At 39.1% G+C, this 22,180-nt stretch overlaps 2 protein-coding genes across 2 annotated transcripts in view; one reads left to right on the top strand and one right to left on the bottom strand.

Annotated features, from left to right (window-relative positions):
- CCDC82 (coiled-coil domain containing 82) overlaps positions 1-15,005 on the bottom strand; it is a 29,082-nt gene extending 14,077 nt beyond the window's left edge. Inside the window, exons 1-4 of the mRNA XM_081153349.1 lie at positions 13,391-15,005; positions 10,206-10,900; positions 9,545-9,767; positions 110-202 (exon numbers count right to left, since the gene is read on the bottom strand). Of these exons, the coding sequence (XP_081009475.1) occupies positions 110-202; positions 9,545-9,767; positions 10,206-10,886 (997 nt within the window). The 5' untranslated portion in view covers positions 10,887-10,900; positions 13,391-15,005. The remainder of the gene's footprint in view (positions 1-109; positions 203-9,544; positions 9,768-10,205; positions 10,901-13,390) is intronic.
- An 813-nt stretch (positions 15,006-15,818) lies between these two features.
- Positions 15,819-19,952, top strand: JRKL (JRK like). Its single transcript, XM_081154848.1, has 2 exons — positions 15,819-15,875; positions 16,290-19,952. Exon 2 carries the CDS (start codon positions 16,434-16,436, stop codon positions 18,003-18,005), a length of 1,572 nt encoding a protein of 523 aa, XP_081010974.1. The 5' UTR covers positions 15,819-15,875; positions 16,290-16,433; the 3' UTR covers positions 18,006-19,952.
- Positions 19,953-22,180: the final 2,228 nt, after the last annotated feature.

Below are 22,180 nucleotides of genomic sequence, written 5' to 3'. Positions count from 1 at the left end.
CAACTGAAGGACCCTAAGAATGGGTCTCTGTGGTTTTGTTATACAATATATATGGTTGTTTAAAAACTGGAAAAAGAAAAAAATAATTGTTGCATCCATATTAACTTACCATACAATGTTTCCAGAAATGATTCATCTAAAGCATTGATCAGAAGAGCCTTCACAACTCTTTCAAAGTGAGTGTAGTGATCACTAAAAGAATCTGAAATTAATTTAAATATCAGAATCTAGTCGACAAAACAATTCTTAAATATAGTAAGTTCATTTCTCCAAAGCTAAGAAATTAATACTATAAATAGAAGAAATTGCTTAATTATTCTAATTTTATAGCTGCCTCAGTGACTTCTCCTGTCATTTTCCAAAGTTTCTATTATTATTTCAAATAAACTACTTTGGCATCCAATCCAAAGTTTCTATTATTATTTCAAATAAACTACTTTGGCATCCAATCCAAAGTTTCTATTGTTATTTCAAATAATCTTCACTTTCTAAACTTATTTAGGAAAATTAAGAGATATGCCATAAAGGCAAATCAAAATCGTCCCCTGTTCACCTAAGTTTAATTATCAACTTGACAATCAGAGAGACCAAGAGAAAAAACTTCAATAGGTGGGTTTTTCAATATGTACCCTAAACTTCTTACTCCTTTTGTCCAAAACGTGTTACATACAAAATTGTCTGTGAAATGTCTACCCTAGCCAGAATCCCAATAGCCATAAAAACTTCATTTCCCTTTCTGCTGCCCCAGATTTAGAATTTTCCGCATCAATTTAGAAAACTTATGTCTACTCTTTCTCATACCAAATATATAAGCCTACTTTCCCACTAACCCAATCTGGCCCATGAAGTCATCTGTTTGATGAGACAGGCAATAATGAGAGAGAAGATCCCTACTATTTCCCATTGCTCTTGGATCAAGGCTTACTATGGCTGTGGAGATGTTCTCTATCTAACACGACCCATTCCTTGACCCAAACGGTCATCATAGAACATTTGCTCTGCTCTGGGCATCTATGAAGACATATTAAAAGCATCCGGAGTATTTCAGGAAAAGTGAAATACTTCTGATGCTTAGTAAGGGATTAAAGCAAAATAAGGCCAATTTTTAGCATCCATGGGTGAAACTGAACTTGGCTTTCAGTTGAAATTAAACAAAGATGCGATTTAAAATAGAGAAACTTTTAACTTATATTTTAGTTACTGAAAGGGCTATAAACTCCTCTTTTAGAATTTAGGGGAAATTTTTAGTACACATTCCTTTTTTAAGGAAATACCTTATTGAAGTACTAAAGTGAACAAAATAAAACAGTAATAAAACTAAATGACAATAGCAGATAATTTGCACTTGCCTATGACTAACTGAAAATTACAAAAGAATTGATCATAGCCAGTTATGAATATATTTTTAAAAATCATTAGAACATAATTAGAAAATGAACTCATACTTCAAAAGAATCCGACTTTGACTAGACTACCACCACCATCTGTATATAATAATATAGCACTAGTAGATAATTTAATTTGTGAGTGTTCAAATGCACTTAACACTTAGCACTTCTCAAATTATATTAAGGAAAAACTGTTCTGGGAATATTAATAGATATGTTGAGGAAAAAAATAAAATCCATCCCCTGTGCACCTAAGTTTAACTATCAAATAAATTGAAACAGAATTTTTTTACCTCACTGAATTTTCATCAGTCTTGAAGGTACTCATGTCCATTACTCACCAGCTATAGAGTTTGGGAACTAAGACCCTGATAGTGTCTCTTTGGGGTTGGGAATAAAAGGGCAGTTTCAGAATTACCTGGAGGTCTTTCCTAATCACAGAATTCTTCTCCTACCAACATGTATCAGAATCTCCTTCAAAAAGTCAGGAAGAAGGACTCAATTTCATTGTGCTTGAGTGGGCAGATAGGTGGTGGTAGAAATATGCTCCTGGCATCTCAAATTTTAAAAAATGTTTTGAGCAAGTATATGCCAGGCACCGTTTTATGCACTTATATGCATTGCTTTATTTCTCACGACGAGCCTACTAGGTAGTATCATCACCCTCAGTTTATTTTTATTTATGTATTTATTTATTATTTGAGGGAGGGGTAGAGAGAGCAAGAGAGAGAGAGATGTGAGAGAGACACATCGATTGGTTGCCTCCCACAGGAGCCCTAACCAGGGCCAGAGTTGAACCTGCAACCCAGGTATGTGCCCTTGACTGGGAATCAAACCTGTGACTCTGGTGTGCAGGCCACGGCAGTCTAACCACTGAGCAACACCAGCAAGGGCATGACCCCCATGTTATTTTAGTTGAGGAAACAGATCTAGAGAGGATGTAAAACTTCCCTAAGATCACACAGCTAGTGTTAAAACCAAGGTTGAGATCCAGGCACCCTGACTCCAGATTTCATGCTACTATCCTGTAGGGAGATGCAGTTCTGCATGGTAGTGAGATTTGATACTGTTATACTTCAGAAAATGAAATTTTAGACTAGGATGTAAAATTGGAGAAAACTGAGTTCAAGTATCTCATCTTGAAATTAAGAAAAATGACGCAATGATGACATAACTTACCCAAGGACACACAACTAGATAGAGGAAGAATCAGAATTATAGCTCAGACCTCCTCCAGAACTTTATTCAATGCTTTAATTCCTCTGTTGGGTGGAGTTCTGTGGAATATCCTAGAAGTATTATTTACAACTTCTCTCCATGATTATTTAAAAAAACTAAAAGGACACAGGAGAAAACCAACAATATTGGTGTTTGCGCATAAGTTGATTTTTCTAAAGCAGTTAATCAATTTCCCCACACCCAAACACTGGATAGTCTAAGTCATCCTGTTGATTTCCATTCATCCTCTATCATACAGTAATTGCACATGTATGCTAAGATACTGTGTCAGCACCATCTTCCTAATGATCTGGCTGTCATTCTCATATCAGTACTACAGTGCTTTATGTGTTGCAGTTTTGTGATAACTTTATATCTGGGGGCAAGCCTTTTGATTTACTGTTTTCAAATTTTGTTTATTCTCCTACAGTATTTGTCCTTTCACATGAACTTTAGAATTAGTTTCTAAAGTTAAATCAACTTCAGAAGAAATAACTTCTTGTACTACTTATCTTCCAGAAACACGCTGTGCCCCTCCTTTTTCTCATGTTTTCTTTTCTATTTCACAATAAAGTTTATTCTCGTACCTAGCAAGCTATGCTTTTCTTAAGATTAGGCCTAGAAACTTCATTGTGTTTGCTAGTATAAGTGGAATGTTCCCTCATTATATCATCCAAATAATTATTGATGGTATACAGTGAGTGTGGTCATTTTTCTGAGATCTTTTACTAATTCCAAAATAGTAAGATTCTCTTAGATGTTTGTAGTAAACGAGCCTCCTGGGACATTACAGAGCTAGAGAGAGAGACTGGACTGTTCAGGAATTCCTGGGCACTAACTCTGCTTTATCAACCAACCCTGAGGATGTGCTCTTGCTGTTTAACAAGAGAATGCTTATAAATATTCTCTTAGGTACATCTGTTGGTGTACTTTCTTCTGGAATGGAGGTGTAAAATCAGTGTAAAAGGGCAGAGGCGAAACGAGAAACCAGCTTCTTTTTCTACTCTAACAGGTCCCACCCTCAACCCCACATAGGAAAAAAGAACATGAGAAAACTGGAAATACATGCTGCATCTACTTGTGCTCGCAATGTATTCATGTCTTTCCTCTTCTGTAGCCTCGGTTAAATAAATCAGAAACTCAAAACATACACACACACACACACACATATATAATCATATTATGTTCAAACAATGTCTTTTCCTTACAAATAGTATATTTGTTTTACTTTCCTGTCTTGTTACAGTGTTCAAAACACTAGAACAAAGTTAGTAAAAATATTTTTGTTTCATTCTTTATTACAGAGAATATCCCTAGTGCTTCACTGTAAGTATGTTGACTGTTGGTTTAAAACAGTCTTTGTTATGTAAAGGACATATGCTCATATTACTATTTTTTAATACTTAAACTAGATAAGGACATTGAATTTTATCAAATGCTTTTTTAGTATCTGTTGAAATTATGGTATAATTTTTTTGACATTAATGTTACATTAACATGGCACCTAATATTAAACAATTTTCATAGTTCTAAAAAGAATGGATAACTTTTTCTTTATTCTTGTAATCAGAAAAATAAGTCCTTCACATGTCTATTTGCAAATCTATTTTCATCAACTTATTCGGATGTGTGCCTCTTTAATCTGTATAAACAGTGTGTTTTTTGACAACTCAATAGTTTCTTCTATCATACCTTTAAATTCCCATCTCCGTATGTACAGACCATCCAAAAATATGGTATGCTTCTTAGCACATTCAAATCTTCTTTTGCACATCTTACTAAAGTTATGTAACTGTCTTCCTTTAGACTTCCATTTGTTCTATATCCCCCCCAGGAATTTGTGAAATAGGTTCTTCATTTCTATTCCTTCATGTATTATCCTCTCCCTCAGAAATATTTTTTCTTTTCTATGCTAGAACTTCTTTGGTTTAACCTATACGCCACTGAGGAGAAATTCTGTGCTGTTAATTCTGCTCTTTCAATACAGACTTTATTTCTGACTTGATATTTTAAATTCACTAGCAATTTATCCTTGCCTTAGCTAGCTCTCTTTCACTTCAAATTGTTCTCTTCTTATAATTTCCTATTTCTTTTCCACAGATTGCAAAGCAAATGCTTTATACAATTTTCTTCTGTTTCCTTTAATGAAACATTTTTCACAGGCATTTTCTTCCTCTGAGTCTTCAGGGCCATATTACCTTTGCCTTTTGCAAAAAATAGTTCACTGGTACATTTTTACTATCCTAGAGCAAGAGGGAAAGTTCTAGGATTTAACCTTCAACATAAATGGTTGTGAGACTGTTCTCAGGCACACTCTGTGCTGTGTTGATAGAATAATTCTCTTTAAGTGCTAGGTGGAAACTAAGTTCATGTTCATTCTTAGTCCAATTTCCAGTATTCTAGGAAGCACTTATTTAGCAAGGCACTAGAGATGTACTTTTATATCTACTATGTGGTTCTTTGTCACTCTGAGCATATGAGAGAGTACTGGAAAAATAATCTTTAGTACCCACAAATCTGAAGGTTATTCCTATCTACCTGTGCATAATAGTTTTAGCGAGTGAGCATTATATAGATTTGAAATAAAATAGATCACTGCTAATCTATCCTTCTACTCTATCATACCTTTTCTGGGAATCTCAGTCTCAGAATAAATATAGAGAAATACAGGGTCTGGTGAGAAGGGAAAATGACTATGATTTTCTTCCAATGCTACAACCATGTAGCAGGAGGGAAACTGTTCTATTTTGAGGTATTACTGATGTAACTACCACCACAATCTAGAAAACAATGGTTCTACATTCACCCCCAAATTCACTTATGCTACCTCTTAATCATTTAGTTTTGCCTATATTGAGTCTGAGGTGTCTGAAATACACCCTGATGAAAATGTTTAATGAGATGATGAAAAACTGGGCCATAGGCTTTGGAGAGAACTGCACTGGAAATAAAGGTTGGGGAATTTTTGCCTATAGATTAGGCTGAACTTAAGGGGAAGAGACTGCCTGAAGCACAAGCAAAACCAAGGTAGTTTGAGGATGGAACCTTTGGAAACATCAATACTTACGTGACAAATGGAAAAAGAGAAAAGTGATATTATAAAGGGAAAGACAAGAAAGAGTGCTAGCACAGAAGCTAAAAAGAGAACTTCCTGGAAGTGAGAGCGGTCAATGGTTGGTGGTAAATCACATAAGCAATACCAGGTTAATATGTAAGAAATGAAAAACATTTTGGCAACTAGGAAATTATCATTAACTTTAGTGAGAGCAATAGCACTGGATTAATGGGTGCAAGAGCCTGAGCACAATGCTTTGTAGATACAGAAAACTTGAACAAAAAGATAAGATTTAGAATAGTGGCTAATGGAACGTGCCAACTAAAGGGAAGAAAGGCACTGAATGTGGTTACAAGCTAAGGAAAGATGGATTGCAAGGACAGAGCCAGAAGAAGTTGCAACTGAGAAGGTATAAGATCAAATGTATTGCATAAAACAAGGATCGCATCCACCTCTGATGTGGAGGCTCAATAGTAAAAGCAAGCACAGAGCTACTTGGTATTTACCTAAATGAGGTGAAAATATATGTCCATATAAAAATCTACACATGAATACTTATAGCAGCTTTATTCAGAATTGCCAACACTTGGAAACAATGTGCCCATCAACAGGTGAATGGATAAACAAACTGGTACATTCATACAATGGAATATTATTCAGTGATAAAAATAAATGAGCTATCATGCCATATTAAGACATGGAAGAAATTAAATGCATATTATTAACTGAAAGCAGCCAATATGAAACAGCTACGTGTTGTGTGATTCCAACTATAAAACATTCCAGCGAAGGTAAAACTATGGAGACATTAAAAAGATCAGTGGTTGCCAGGGGCTCAGGGGAGTGAGGGAAGGATGAATAGGTAGAGCACAAGGGATTTTTAGGAGAGTGAAACTATTCTGTATGATATTATAGTCGTGCATACCTGCAGTGTCACTACACATTTGTCAAAATCCATAGAATGTACAACTCAGCCATAAAAAAAGAACAAAATTTTGTCATTTGTGACAACATGGATGAACCTAGAGGGTACTATGCTAAGTGAAATAAGTCAGACACAGAGAGTCAAATATGTATGATTTCATTTATATAGAGAATCTAAAAAAATAAATGAACGAACAAAACAAACAAACTCACAGACACAGAGAACAAACTGATGGTTGCCAGATGGAAAGGGGGTGTAGAAATGAGTGAAAAGGTGAAAGGGATTAAGAAGTACAAATTTCCAGTTATAAAACAGTAACAGGGATGTAAAGTATAGCATAAAAAATAGTCAATAATACTGTAGTAACTATGTATGGTGCCAGGTGGGTACCAGACTTACCGTGGTGATCACTTAGTAAGTTATATGAATGATATGAATGTCTAATCATTACATTGTACACTTGAAACTAATATAATATTGTATGTCAACTATAATTGAGCAATACATTTTAAAAAATATCAAAAAAATCCATAGGATGTACAACACTAACAGTGAGCCCTGAGGTAAACTATGAACTATAGTTAATAATACTGTACCAATATTAGTTCATCATACCAAATGTACTAATGCAAGATGTTAATAACAGGGATATTATGTGTGTGAGGGGTTATGTATGAACTCTCTGTACACTCAACTTCTCAGTAAATCTAAAATGGCCCTTAAAAAAACAAAAGCAAACATAGAGGTATAAAACAGAGAAGGAAATTAAAATAGTTCCTACATGCTGGACTTTCATTTTCGTTAATTAGTAGGAGTGGGTATGAATGGGTATCTCTCAGCAAATGTTCTACCACATTCTAAATATTATAATCCAGAATGATGGGATACCTCCTAATTGAATTTCCCTGATGTTCAAATATCCAGGTGGCAGGTGAACCAATGCTTATTGATCTAAGTAAAACAGTTATTAGCTTTCAATGCATAGATGCCTATCACTGACATCTTTATAACTGCTAAATTTCTTAAAATTTGATGTACACCTCAATCTACCAATTAACTACAAATCATGAGATCTAAATTGAACCATAATATACTTAGTTTTTGCCCTTATAAAAAAATTTGGAAATAATGCATTCTTTAAGGAAAAAAGTATACATCCAACAGCCTGTTTCTACCAGAGTAAAACATCATAAAAACCTTTGAATTTATGTATAATTATAGGGACCAGAATAATATATATTTAAAGATACCCTAAATTTTCAGGGTTCTCTTATTTATATTTTCATTAACTATATGAAAATATAAAAGCTTCTACTTTCCTATCACACTGGTGATGCTTCAAGTCCTGTAGACCCCTGTACTTCCCCAAGTCCATTTGTGATCTGTGAGATCAAGATAACCATTTGCTGTTTTTCCTGTTGAGATTTCACCGATGGTGCAAAAGTAACTATGGGTAAGGCAGCTGGCCCCCTAATATGGCAGTAGCACCAAACTATTTGTCATCACTGCTATGTACTCAGTAAAAAAAGCTGCTTTCACTTAAGAATGTCCTTGAAGTAGTAAAAATTATTAATTTTATTAAATCTTCAGTATACATCTTTTTAGTATTCAATGGGATGAAAGAGGATGTATGCATAAAGTACTTATGCTGCATATCAAAGTATGATCAATTGTACTTTGAAAAAAACTGAGTTGGGAGCTACAAAAGCCTCAACTGTCATGAAACACCATGTTTACTTGAAAGAACAACTGACAAACTATGGTTATTTTGGCATTTGTCAAATATTTTCTCAAAAAAGTACAAAAGGAACTTCTTATTTCAAGAACTCATGTTTTTGTTGCCAAAAGCAAAAAAAACCACCACCAGATTTTTAAGTAGAAAGTAGAATTTTGAAAAATTTTATCTGCTCTTGTGAACTTGACAGCTTCCCCATCCTAAAGAATTTTCTGATAAGATTGGTGGTAATATTAACAGATGTGATACTAAAAATATTGTATCATGAAATGTACCAATATTTGGAAGATCGGTAAAACCCAGTGAGCCACTATTTTCCAAATGACTGATGCATGATGTTACAAAATCATGCATGGGTAAAAAAAGATCCATTCAAAGTGCAAGATGGAAACAATGGATTATAATGTAAGTATTAAAATTTCATTTATGTGGTTTCAGATTCCATATTACAAATATCCTCTAAGAAGCTATCGCTTGCCTAATTTTTGTGTTGTGTCAAATGAGAATATCGACAATTTCTTTGAAATACTCCTTCCTTTTCCAGCTATTTGCGTGAAGCAAAACTGTTTTCATCTATTTCAACAAAATACATCATAACAGACCGAATGCGGAACCAGATATAAGAACCTAACTGCCTTGCCTTCTATTAAGCTGGTCATCAAATATACTTATTAAAATGTACGACAAGGCCCCGACCAGGAGGCTCAGGTAGTCAGAGCATCATCCCACACACCACAAACGCTGAGGGTTCATTCCCCAGCAGGCATGCGGCTGGATTTTGGTCAGGGGATGTGGGTGGGGGGAATGCAGCATGGAAGCTCCTCTCCCCACTTCCTCTCTCTCAAGTCAATAAACGTGCCCTTGGGCGAGGATTAAAGGAAAAGTAAAACAATGTCATTCTCATCTTGGGGGAGAAATGTAGTTATTTTTCTTAAAAATGTTATTTTTAAGTGAATTAATAAGTATATTTTAAACTGTTTTGTATTTCTACAATAGTAACTGTTGGTAGCTATAACCCACAGAAACAAAAGCTCTTTGGGGTCCTCAATAATTTTTAAGAATATAAAAGCCACTGGAATAAGCCATCATCAAACCGACAAATTAAAGTTACCCGAAAATGGAGTCACCGTTCCTGATTTAGAGCCTGACGGCAACAGGCTGGGTTGGTATCAGATATAATAGTATTAGAACAGTCATAAAAAAGTCCTTGATGTTCAACTTACAGAGCGAATTCTGTTTCACTAACTTCATCTGCGACGCGGCCGCCCGCTCTCCTCGCCCGCCTGCGCTCTCGCCGTCGCCGTCGCCGTCACCCTCCTCGTCGGGCACGACGAAGTCGTCAAGAAGGTAGTCCTCCCCGCCGGCCTCGGAGCCGGCCTCCTCGTCATCATCTTCCTCCTCTTCCTCCTCTTCCTCACTGCTCGGGCAGGATTCCCTTTCAGAGTCCTGGTCAAATTAAAGCATGTTCCTTCAGGAGACAATTCCTTTAAAACGGCCAGTATGGATATGAAGATTAAAAAGATTAAATCCCAAACTCCCAAAAACGACCCACAGAAATTAATTTTATAGTTGAAGGTTAAAAAATCTTGTCATGCTAAATGTTGCAAGTTGAAATTAGGAAGAATACAATATATCTTAGTGCGCTGTAAAATATTTAAAATAGACATTAAGGCTATAAGACGAAAACAGCGAACAGCGCACGAAGCCGTGGCCTTCGCGCTTTGGAAGGGGGAGGCCCGGGGCTCGGCAAACCGAGGCGGCGCCTCAGGAAAACAGACCCCGCACCACTGAGCAGGGCGGGCTCAGCGCCGCCCTGTTTACGGACATCAAGTACTTTAGGCAGCACCTCGCAGCCAGTAACCAAACCAGCGAGGCCCCGCACACCTGAGCGCCGCCGCGCCCGCGCCTCCGCTGGGCCCGCTGCTCCGACAGCGCGCGCAGCCGCCGCAGCTGCTCCCGCCGGCGCGCGGCCGCCGAGCCCTCCCGCGGCGCCCCCGCCTCCGCCTCCGCCTCCGCCTCCGCGGGGCCCTCGTCCTCCACCACGCGGCGCGGCCGTTTGGCGCCCGCCTTGCGAACCAGGACGTCGCTGCCCTCGCTGTCCTCGCTGTCCTCGCTGTCCCACAGCACGGAGGACCGCCGCCGCCTCCCTCGCCGGACGCGCTCCTCCTCCTCGGCCCCGTCCGCCGGCCCCGCGCCCCCCTCGGGGTCCGCCCCGGCCGCGCCGCCCGGGCTGCCCGGGCTCCGCCCCGCGGGTGTGGGACCGCCGCCCTCGCCCGCGAGGGGCGCGCAGGTGTTTCCTCCCGGCTCGGCTGTAATTAGCTCAGGCGTTCCTTCCTCTTCGGGCTTTTGATGGCTGTCGAGCCCCGCGTTACCCGCAAGCTCCTCCTCAGTGTCCGCACTTTCATCGCTGTCGCGCTCTCCGTCGCTGTCGAGGTCCTCGCTACCGAGGTCGTCGTCGCTGTCTAGCAGCTGTGAGGCACAGCTCCTTCTAGTCCGCCTCCAGTCGACTCGCGATTTCTGCGCAGGCTCCTGAGTTTTAGAATTTCTCCTTGTTGCACGTACCATTTTCACTTAAGCTTCTACAAAATAAAGTTATTAGGAATAGAATGACAACCAGCCTGCAATAATGAATGCATTTATGGTACAAACTATATTTATTAGGTATTATAAAATGGTTCTCAAAGATAGCATCACATGAACTATCCGAGTGAAGATGGCAGAGCAGTTATTCAACAATTTATTAAACATCCATGAAATCATATGAACATCTATTCTGATTTATGCTATATGTTTTGCTGGAAGAGATACATGGTCCTGTTCTTCAGAAGATTATTAGCCATGTGTAGAACTAAAATATGTAAACACATAAGAAAAATGCAAGGCAGTATTAATTCAGTATCAAGTGAATGATAAAAATAACCGATAAAAGTGTAAAAATGCAGAAAGATCAGAACAGCAAGTGCTTCACTGAAGATTTTATTGAACAGACAGGATCTGATAGTCTTGTAAAGGATTGGTTATATGTAAACAAAAAGAATGAAAGTGATTTCAGGCAGATAAAAATGGTAAGGTCAAACTTTGGGACTGAGAAAGAACATAAGTTTAGTAAATAAATGTGACCAAAAGGTGTGAAAAAAGGCTTTATGCTGGAAAAAAGACACAAGTATAGAAAAGTAGGGTGGGATTACCAGAATGATTCATCCTATAAGCAAATAAGAATTCTGAACAGAGAAATGACATGACTTACAACATGAAGAATAAATTTATATGAAGAAAGTTATAAGGTAGTAATTGACATAAAAATGGTAGTGACGCAAAGCTGAGAGATAACCTATCCACTAAGATTGCAGCCTCTATATAATTTAGAACATGGCGATGGCTTTAAACCACTCAAAGTTAAAGATACAATATAATACAACAGAAAACTTACTAATAATCCAATAATGTAGTCAGGTGTAAAAAAAAAAAAGTTTCATGGCAAAGCAGAGCATGGTACTGGGAAAGAAAAACAAATGCTGTACGTTTCTGATTCAGGAAAGGATGAGCTCCATTAAAATGATCAGAAGCACAGAGTAAAGGAACACTTAGAGACAAGATAACTAGAAAAACAGTAACACAGTAGCACATATACACTCCTGTGGTTGCTAAGAAAACTAGAAATATCACAATGTAATGAGACTGACCTCATAATACATGTATAAGAGCTTATGTATTCAACTGAGTGCTATCTCCTTCAAATAAATCACTTTATGAGGCTGATTATCCCAATATTTCCACCATGGCACAAAATATTCCTGGGGATTTTCAATAAACCATAGTATCAAAAATATATATAAAGATATGAAAATAATCTCACTTCATTTTTTATCTCAAAGAGTGGTTTAAATATAGACTTTATTCTCTTGTCTCAGTTATAAGAGACTGTGTGAGTAGCTTAAAGAAATTAAATCCAATTTCAAAGGATGAAGGTTAACTACCATTAAAGATATTTTTAAAATGTGCTGCAAACTCTGAAGGTAACTTCAAAAAAATTTTATGAGCAATGGCAATATTACTGAACCAAGTTTATAGCTTCCCAAAATGATTACTTTTTGGGGGGTGGGGGAATATCCATTCATTTGATTGTACAAATTCTGGTTGTTTATAAGGTAATGTCACTACTCCTATAATGGTAACTACTCATATAAAATCAGAACAATGGTTGTTAAGATTTACACCAAAAATTATAGTGTAGGCTGAAGTCCGACCTTATCATAGTAACCCCTAGAAGATATATTCAGCACTGTAACAGCAATTTAATAAATCCTAGTAAAAAGACAAAATATTCTATCTGAAATTACACTTGGGTTGTATCTTACAGAAGGCTTATATTAAACTCAGCAAAGAAGGAAACTGTGTATGGTTAAAATTACCCTTTAAAAAATACATTTCTCTTTAAAGTGTTTTTTTTGTATACTGTACTGCTTCAAAATATGTCCGCCCAGTTTCTCCTCCACATTTTAAACAGATTACTGTTTTTCCTTTTTATTAAGCACCAGATAAATCAGGCAGGTTGTATTTTGAAGCCATGTAGTACAAAGGAGTATTTTTTAAGCACATATAAAGTTGCATAAACTAAGTGGGTATGTTCTTTACACTGTACTGTGAAGGTAAGGTTGTTAATAAATATGAACTGGGAGAAATAATGAAAAAAATTATAAAAACAAATGACAAACATAGCTTCAGTAGATACACTAAAGCAAGTATGAACAGTAGAAATACGGAAGTGAAAGATTTTATTAGTACTCAAAAGCAGTTTCATAGACACTAGATGATCATCTTACAAAACTGTATCACGCTTGATCATATCAACAGGTGATTCCTAAGACAATGGTAAAAGGATTAACAATGTCTCTCTATAAAATTACCAATGACTGCATAGTTCAGCTTTTTAAAAAAACCCTATCTGTATAGTAATTTTGCAGTGCATTTTCATGTATACTTTAAAGTCTTGACAATAATCCTAAAAGGAAGGTATTATCTATATTTATAAAAATCAAAGCCAAGGATATGGAGTTTAAATGACTTACCCAAGATCACACAGCTTGTTAAGCACAAGGTGGGATTGGAAACCAGGTCTCCTGATTCCCGGTCCAGTGCTACACAATGACTGCTGCTAATACTATGTTTGTATAAGGTAGTAAAAATCATTGTTTTATCTCTCATTCATGCTAAATTTTAGTTTCAGACAATAATCATTAAAGTAGTTTTAAAGTTTACAAACATGCTTCTTTAATTACGTAACTGAATATTAGTGCACATGGGTTAGGCCAGAAACTTCTGAAAATTAGTTATCCAACAGGAAAGAAAAGAATGTACTAAAGAGATGAAAATTAGCAGACTTCTACCATCAGAGCACTGATTATACTGAGCACAAAATTTAAATTAGGTCAAAAAGTAAAAGTTTGAAAAAAAGGCAGTTTCTTATGAGAAAAAAAATTTATATTGCAAAACTTTAGTGTTAAATGTTTGAGGAAGCACATTTTATTTAATTAAAGTAAATCAAATTTCATTTGGCCAACTGGCAAATTTCCAAGGTCTCTCTCATATTTCAAAATTACCATTTATATCAATAATGTAAAAACTGCTGTCACTGAAAAAGAAGATAATCTGAGTATGATTGGGCTCCTCCTTTTTAAATTATGGACACTTTCACTACATTAGCTGGCGGGCGGGGGTGGGGGTGGAGTGAAAGCATGAGGACGGAGGGAAGGGGGAGTGAACTGAACCTGATAGACATGAGAAGGTAAAAGCTTCGTTAGAATTAAACAAGAATCCATGCAAACGGATGTAATTTCCATATACGCTGAGTATACACTCAATTTCTTGAAATGAGAATTTAATGAAGCTTCTCTAATGACATCTCTAAGCATCAAGAAAAAGAGACTCCAAACAGAAAGCATTAAATAAGTGAATGAAGACGATCAATATTATCATCACACCTTTGCGCTTCTTGGTTAGTATCTTGTAAGACGCACATACGCAGCTAAGCTGACTGCCAGAGAATGTAAAGGCAATAATCCATATTGCTTGTGTTCCTTCTCTAACACAGTAACCGTACAACAAACGAAGGATACTTGACTGCCACTTGCATTTCTCATCAGGAGAAATATCCTTTCTTCTAGGCTTCGAGGTAAATTAATCCGCAAGAAAAGATTCATTCTAGGAATCACCTACTTGCCCTAGAAACAATGTAGGTGGCAACTGACTAAGATGTGAAGCGCCGTGAAACCCCAGCCACTACCTGAAATTCCACCAGGAGGAGGGATACAACCCTATTTGTAAAACATCAACCCTCCTTGATGTTCGCTTTTATATGACAGTTTAAAAGGGAAACTTTAATGAGCCAAATAAATAGTTGTTTAATATATTCTATGTGCCAGCACACGCACGGGGCTGTGGCATTGCTGGAAGAAATCAACAACGGGGTCTCTGCTCCCAAGGAGCTCGCACTCTGATGAAATTACTAGAGACGTCAAACCGGGTCAGCGTAATACATGATTGAAAGGCTACAGAGAATAAACTGATCACAGTTCTTCCACTGGTTGGGAAAACAGGCAGCACACGACAGAATAGGAAATAGAAAAATATGAAGAAACACATAAAAGGCAGGAGAGCCAATTTCCCCGCGACTTATCATCACGGTCCAATACTCCACAATTTCGCAGAGTGGGTCCTGCCCGTTTGGCGTCCCGGACAAACTACAGTAATCATTAAAATCTGAAAGGCTGGCGGCGGCTCGCTAAACCCCGCACGGAGGAGTGGCAGGAGGGGGGCCAGATTCTCTCGGGACGGAGCGGCGCAGTCATTCTCAGGGTTACAAACCTGGTTCTCAGGCGGGACTCCCGCAGGCACCGGCGCAGCTCGCCCGCCCGCCCGCGGGTCCGCTACTCTGCCTCCAGGAGGGCGGAGCCCCGTAGCTAGGAAACGGGACCGCAGACCCCCCGCTCAGTGACGCGAGCCGGACGAAACAAACCCCTAGACCTTAGCGCAGCTCCGCACTCAGAAAACAAACATGGGTCCGCAAAGGCCAGAAGCCCGCGAAGTCGCCTCTAAGTCCCCGTATCAACCCCGCCCACTTCTCCGCCGCGGGAGGAACTCGCACCCCACCCACTGCAGCGCATCCCCGCAAGTGCACGGGCCCAGGGGCGTTCCGCCCCCCCGAGCGCGGCCGCGGGAACTCCTCCCGCGCCCGCCGGGAGGCGCGGCCTCGCCCGCCCCTCTCGTAAACCAGCAGCAGCCGGAGTCGGAGCCCGAGCCAGACCCCGCCCCGAGCTGGCCCGCGCCGCCCCTGCGTCCTCACCTTTCAAAGCGCCTCCGCCTCCGCCTCAGGCGCCGACTCTTAGCAAACAACGCTTCTCCTGGTTCCGGGGACCAGGGGAAGTCCCGCCTCTGGGAGGGACAAGGGGCGGGGCCAGGCGGCGGGAGGGGGCGTCTTCCGGGAGCGCGTGCAGGGGGAGGAGCGGTCGCCGCGCGTTAGTCAGGGAGCGGAGCGGGCTCCCGCTTCCAGCTGAGGTGGGGAGAGGGGCCCCGCGGGCTGTGAGGGGCGGGGAGGACGGTCCGGGCCGAGCCGCGCGGGGAAGAGGGGCTTGCGGTGGGACGGGCTGGCCGCTGGGGAAGGAATCCGACAGGCGCCCCCGGGGAAGGGGGCCAGTCCCGACTCCCTGGTTCTTCCGCTCTCCGCCGTAACTTTGGGGTGGAGCAGGGGTTAGTGACTGGCGTCTCCCGGGAGCTGGGCGTGAAGGAGGTTTGTGGTCACAGGGGGGTTATCATCTTCCCCGCGGCTGCTGGGGGCAATAAAACAGTTGTTTGTAATCCTGACTATCGGCGTGGACTCGGGGCCTCCCCGACTGCCCTTCTAAGTGAAAGGCCTGTTCCCTCAAACTTCCTTCCCTCTCACCTTCCTGTGCTGTCTCTTTGCCAGCGCAGCCCAGCCCAGCGCAGCCCAGCCGGGGACGGGCTCGGGCCGCAGGTTCCTGGTGCGGGTGCCACGCCGGGTGTGAGCGAGCCTGTGCGAGAGGCTGGTGTGGACGGCTTCGGTGCGAGTGTGGGGAGAGCCCCCGGAGCCTCACCATGTCCGGGAAACGGAAGCGAGTGGTGTTGACTATTAAAGATAAGCTTGATATAATAAAGAAACTCGAAGACGGAGGTTCTTCCAAACAGCTGGCAGTGATTTATGGCATTGGTGAGACAACGGTTCGGGATATAAGAAAAAATAAGGAAAAGATTATAACGTATGCCAGCAGCTCTGATTCCACAAGCCTTCTGGCTAAGAGGAAATCTATGAAGCCGTCCATGTACGAGGAGCTGGACAGAGCAATGCTGGAATGGTTCAACCAGCAAAGGGCGAAAGGCAATCCTGTGTCCGGACCCATTTGCGCGAAAAGGGCGGAGTTCTTCTTTTACGCTCTGGGAATGGATGGTGATTTTAACCCCTCTGCCGGTTGGTTGACTCGTTTTAAGCAGCGGCACAGCATTAGGGAAATTAACATTAGAAATGAAAGGTTAAATGGAGATGAGACCGCTGTGGAAGATTTTTGTAACAACTTTCGAGACTTTATCGAACGAGAGAACCTGCAGCCTGAGCAAATCTACAATGCAGATGAAACTGGACTCTTTTGGAAGTGCCTCCCTTCCAGGACTTCAGTAATCAAAGGTAAATGCACTGTCTCTGGGCACAAGTCAATTGACAGAGTCACCATCATGTGTTGTGCCAACGCAACAGGCTTACACAAACTTAAACTTTGTGTTGTGGGGAAAGCAAAGAAACCTCACTCGTTCAAGTCAACTGACACCTCGAGCCTGCCGGTCTCTTATTTCAGCCAGAAAGGTGCATGGATGGATCTTTCCATTTTCCGACAGTGGTTTGACAAGATCTTTGTGCCACAAGTTCGAGAGCACTTAAGATCCAAAGGCCTACAGGAAAAAGCTGTGCTCTTACTGGATAATTCACCAACACATCCAAACGAAAATGTCCTTAGGTCAGATGATGGCCAAATATTTGCTAAATATTTACCACCTAATGTAGCTTCATTGATTCAGCCCTCAGGCCAAGGCGTCATAGCCACAATGAAGAGAAACTATCGGGCGGGTCTTCTCCAGAGCAACTTGGAAGAAGGTAATGACCTGAAATCATTCTGGAAAAAGCTGACTCTACTGGATGCACTGTATGAAGTAGCAATGGCATGGAATTTAGTAAAACCAGTTACCATTAGCAGAGCATGGAAGAAGATTCTCCCTACAATAGAGGAGAAAGAAGGCTTGGACTTTGATGAAGAAGATATTTCACTGGCTACCGTGGCCACTATTTTACAGCATACCAAAGGGTTGGAAAATGTGACTACTGAGAACATTGAAAAATGGCTTGAAGTGGACAGTACTGAACCAGGTTATGAAGTATTAACAGACAGCGAAATCATCAGAAGAGCACAAGGCCAGACAGATGAATCCAGTGAAAATGAAGAAGAGGAAATAGAATTGATTCCAGAGAAACATATCAATCATGCAGCAGCTCTCCAATGGACTGAAAATTTATTGGATTACCTAGAACAACAAGGTGATATGATTCTGCCTGATAAACTGGTGATACGCAAACTTCGAGCCACCATCAGAAATAAACAGAAGATGACCAACTCAAGTCAATAATGGCATTTCAATGTTATTGTTTTGGTGATTGTGTTTGTAACTCTTAACCTCTTTGCAATAATGGCTTTTATTTTTGTGTATGTGTTCTGAATTCTCAGACACAGTCCTATGAAATACAGATACAAAAATGTATCTGAAGTGGTTTGAGGATTACGTGTTTTGCATCATCTGTGTCTCTTGTCCCTTTACTTATGCATATAATCTGAAGCTGGTTCTCTATAAATATAAATTATATGTATACATATTTTTCACTTTTGTAGACCTATAATTATCTCTTCCATAGCAGTGGCATTCCCTAAATTTTCTAGCAAAAGTTATAGATAATAATGAACAGATAGAGCATTTTCCTGAAATTTTTATTTGATTTGTGAGCACTACCACAGTAATCTTTTTTTGTGCTAAACCTCTTAAATGGTTACCTGTTTTTTGTATCTGTATATGCTGAAAGAATGAGGAAATATCTGTATTGTTAGATTTCAGGGTGATCTATAACTAAAAATGAAGTTCAATAATGAGGAGGAAATGATCTATGAATTACAGAAATAGCTTAGAAATCATACTTCTGTTATATTTGGGTGGCAACAGGAGAGATTTTTCTGGAAACGGAAGCAAATATGATATGGGAAGTGATTGCTAAATTAGTGAGAAAACTATTGGAAAACAGATATATAAAATATATTCTAATCTATTCATTTGTAGAAAACTGGAAGTTGAAAATTTGGAAAGCTTTAAGTTATTTATACAAAGGGAATAAATAGGTTTCTTTTAATTGGGTCTTTTTATTATGAATTGGGTAACAGTGTAGGTTTATTATTTATTCATCTAATTATATTACAGGTTTTGTAATATTACATGGTTTAATGTTATATGAACTCCCACCTTACATGTGGGGGAACATCTTGGGAATTTGAAAGTTATTTTTTTTTTTTACTGTGTACTTGATATTGTGAGTAATTTGAAAACATTTGTCATACCTTCTCTTTTTATTTCCTATGAAAAGAAGCAAAAGAAATGAAAAAAATAAAGTTTTATTGTTTTTAATAAGCCATAGGTTATGACCTGCTTTATGAAGAAAGCAGAGATAATTATGGAACGTGCCAGATTCTTAAGAATTTCATCGTTTATTATTTTGACACTTGTAGAACATATTCTAGTATTTGTCAAATTTTGATAAATTTGCTTAGTAAATTTAGTATGTTTATTCAAGACATGAAAATACTACCTATGTGAATATTAATTTAATTTGTGATTTAAAAGCAAAGAGTCTCCATATTAATATTTTGGACCTAAAAAAAAATTTTAAGTAGAATTGTTTTCTGTCAGTCATTTTTTAAGGTTTAACTTTATCATAGAAATACTTTGCATTTTATAGTGCCTTTCTTAGAATTCTAAAACTTCAAAAAGATTTTTTGCTTTCCATAATTTCTGTTATCTTTACAATATATGTCTAGATTTTTTAAAGACATCTGTGATGATAACTTTAAAAGTTGTATGTGCTGCGTGAATTGCCTCAGTGCACACAGGGAAAAAGCATCAGAAGTTAACATATATTGAATCGGATAATTACACCTTCTATAAATCAATTGTATATAAATGGATTTTTCATTTTTCTGAAATGAAAATATGTACTAAAAGCTTCTTGGAATTTCTGTCTGGATTTGCTCACTATTTTTAAAAATTAACCTTGTCAGTAAAATTCAGCTGTATCATTGCCACCTAGTGGTTAAGTTAACATTATTGTTAAGCTGTGTGGTTTCAAACTTTAATATCCAGTAAAAGGTTCACTGTTTTGTGGCCTTGAGTGTGAATCTTGTGACTATTCTCTAGCCTATGACAGACTGAGCTTTCTTTGATTTGCACTTTTTTGAAGCTGCCAGCACTGGTAGGCTAACAGTTCTGTTTTGGACCCTTCCTATCCCTAAACAATGATAAAAGCTGCCAATTACCAAATACCATGTTATGGTCTAAGCAATGTACTTATATAATCCTCAAGTTGTGAGTTAGGTGGAAATACTGATGCTCAGCTCATACTCTTAATTGCTGAAGATCACCACTTGGCTACAGGTAAGAATTTAAGCCCAGGTATTTGACACCAAAGCCTGCACTTGTATTATTTGACCTAGGCTAACCTAACCTTTTCAATTCTTCAACATTGATTCCTTGCTGCTGCCCTTCACCACCTGCCACAGTTGACTGAATTTACTTATCTATTTTCCAGTGCACTTGTGGCACCAGTTGCCTTTTCCTTTGCCCTTTTATGAGAGTCTTCCTCCTTCACTACTCTGTATTGTCTCTATTTCCTTGTTTATCCACAACCTAATAGCATTTGAAACTTGGATCACATGTTCTCTGCTTTCTGGTTAGCCATGCTCAGTGAGGATCCTTTCTCACTTCTCAATTTAAAACCCATCACTGGGGCCCTAACCAGTTTGGCTCAGTGGTTAGAGCCAAACCACTGAGTTCGTCCTCAGACTTAAGGACCTCAGGTTCGATTCTGGTCAAGGGCATGTACCTTGGTTGCAGGCTCAATCCCCAGCCCTGGTCTGGGTGCCTGCAGGAGGCAACCAATTGATGTGTCCATCTCACATCGATGTTTCTCTCTCCCAATCTCTCTGAAAAGCAATGGAAAAAAAATCCTTGGGTAAGGATTAAAAAAATAAAATTAAAATTAAAAGAGAAAATAGCTCTAAAAAAAAAACCCATCACTGGGAAAAGTTCATATGAATACTATAGTTCATGAGGCTATCAAAGGATTGGCACAGTACAGTACTAACATGAAAGTCTCGCTAGACCGAAACTATTGGAAACCATTACCATCAAAAGCACATGAGCATGTATAAACTTAGATCCATAGAGATCAAAGGGAAAAAAATAAGCCCCCATATAAGATGATATGGGGGAGAGAATGAAGGCTAGATTCAAAAAGGTGATTAGAGAAAAAAACTCAAGGGAAGTGTAGCTCACAGCGCGGCTCGTTTTGTAATAATGTGCGTTTCAGCATCCTAGCCCCAAGCTTACTAGTACGTGCTGCTTGCTTCATAGGTGGCCCCCGTAATCTCTCGCTTTTTTCCTTTCTCACTTAGTGAACATTAAGAAGTCAGTGCCAAGATAAATATGTTTGATCAATAGTTGGGACCATTTAATGGATGATGCTGGGAGATGTTTGGGTACTATATCTGCCCCAAAGTCATAAACTCTTAGTTTCCAATTTCTGTTCCTTTACTGTGCCACCAGAGTTCCTGTTTGGCTTTTAGTTTCTCCACTAAGTAATTCTCCATAGACTCATTCTCTGGCCAGTTGTGCCAGGTTTCCCCATTGATGAGCCTTGAAACATCTCAGAAAACCAACCGTACATTACAATGTTTCATTAAACCCACCCCCTTAGTAGTCAAGAATTCTTGATGCAGGAGAAACTTGATTTTTTTTTTTTTAATGAACGATTTGGTCATTTTGGGGGTATATGGGTGAGGGAAGTGGGATTCTTTGCCTGGTTTAAATTCAGTGAATCATTCGAAAGAGTCTTGCATGTACACGAATGGTTTCTACTTCACTCTTCGATGTTAGGAATTTGCATTAAATGTTGCATTTAAAAATAAGTCCCTGTTTTAACAACCACAAAAAAAAAATCAGTGAACCTAGAATTTCTTGAGGTTTACTATATGTGTAAGATTGCTGTGAGTGGTGGGTTTAGGAAAATATAAAAGAAAGGGAAGAGGGGTTCTTGTTTTTCAGGATCTTGAAACCAAGGTGGAGAAATAACACTTGAAAAAAAGCAAACCGTCTGGATCCATTGCAAGCTCATAGAACAGCGAACACAGTATGATATGGACTATAAGGAAACCATCATGATTTATTTTACTTATTCATTCCTTAGCTGGCTTCTACTCTACACATTTAAAACTCTTCTTAGTTTTTTAGTTTTTATTGCTCCTGAGTGACTTCATCTATTTCCATGACCTGCAGGCTTATTATCCCAAATCTATCTCCAGTCACTTTTTCTTACATCCAGGTTTGTGTCTTCAGCTGGGTAGCAGGGTTTAAGTTTGGAAGAGACATCATTACACTTGTTGCTTTGCTTCCCATCTATAGCAATCTCTTCATCGGCATCCTAATGTCAGAGCCATCTAGATTGGCTAAGGATTTCAAATAATTTTTAACTGAATGCCAAATTAAGC

This window comes from Miniopterus schreibersii, assembly GCF_964146895.1.
Source record: "Miniopterus schreibersii genome assembly, chromosome: 12".
Lineage (NCBI taxonomy): Eukaryota > Metazoa > Chordata > Mammalia > Chiroptera > Miniopteridae > Miniopterus > Miniopterus schreibersii.
Note: the sequence above shows the minus strand (reverse complement) of the source record. Positions and strands in the feature narration are given on the sequence as shown.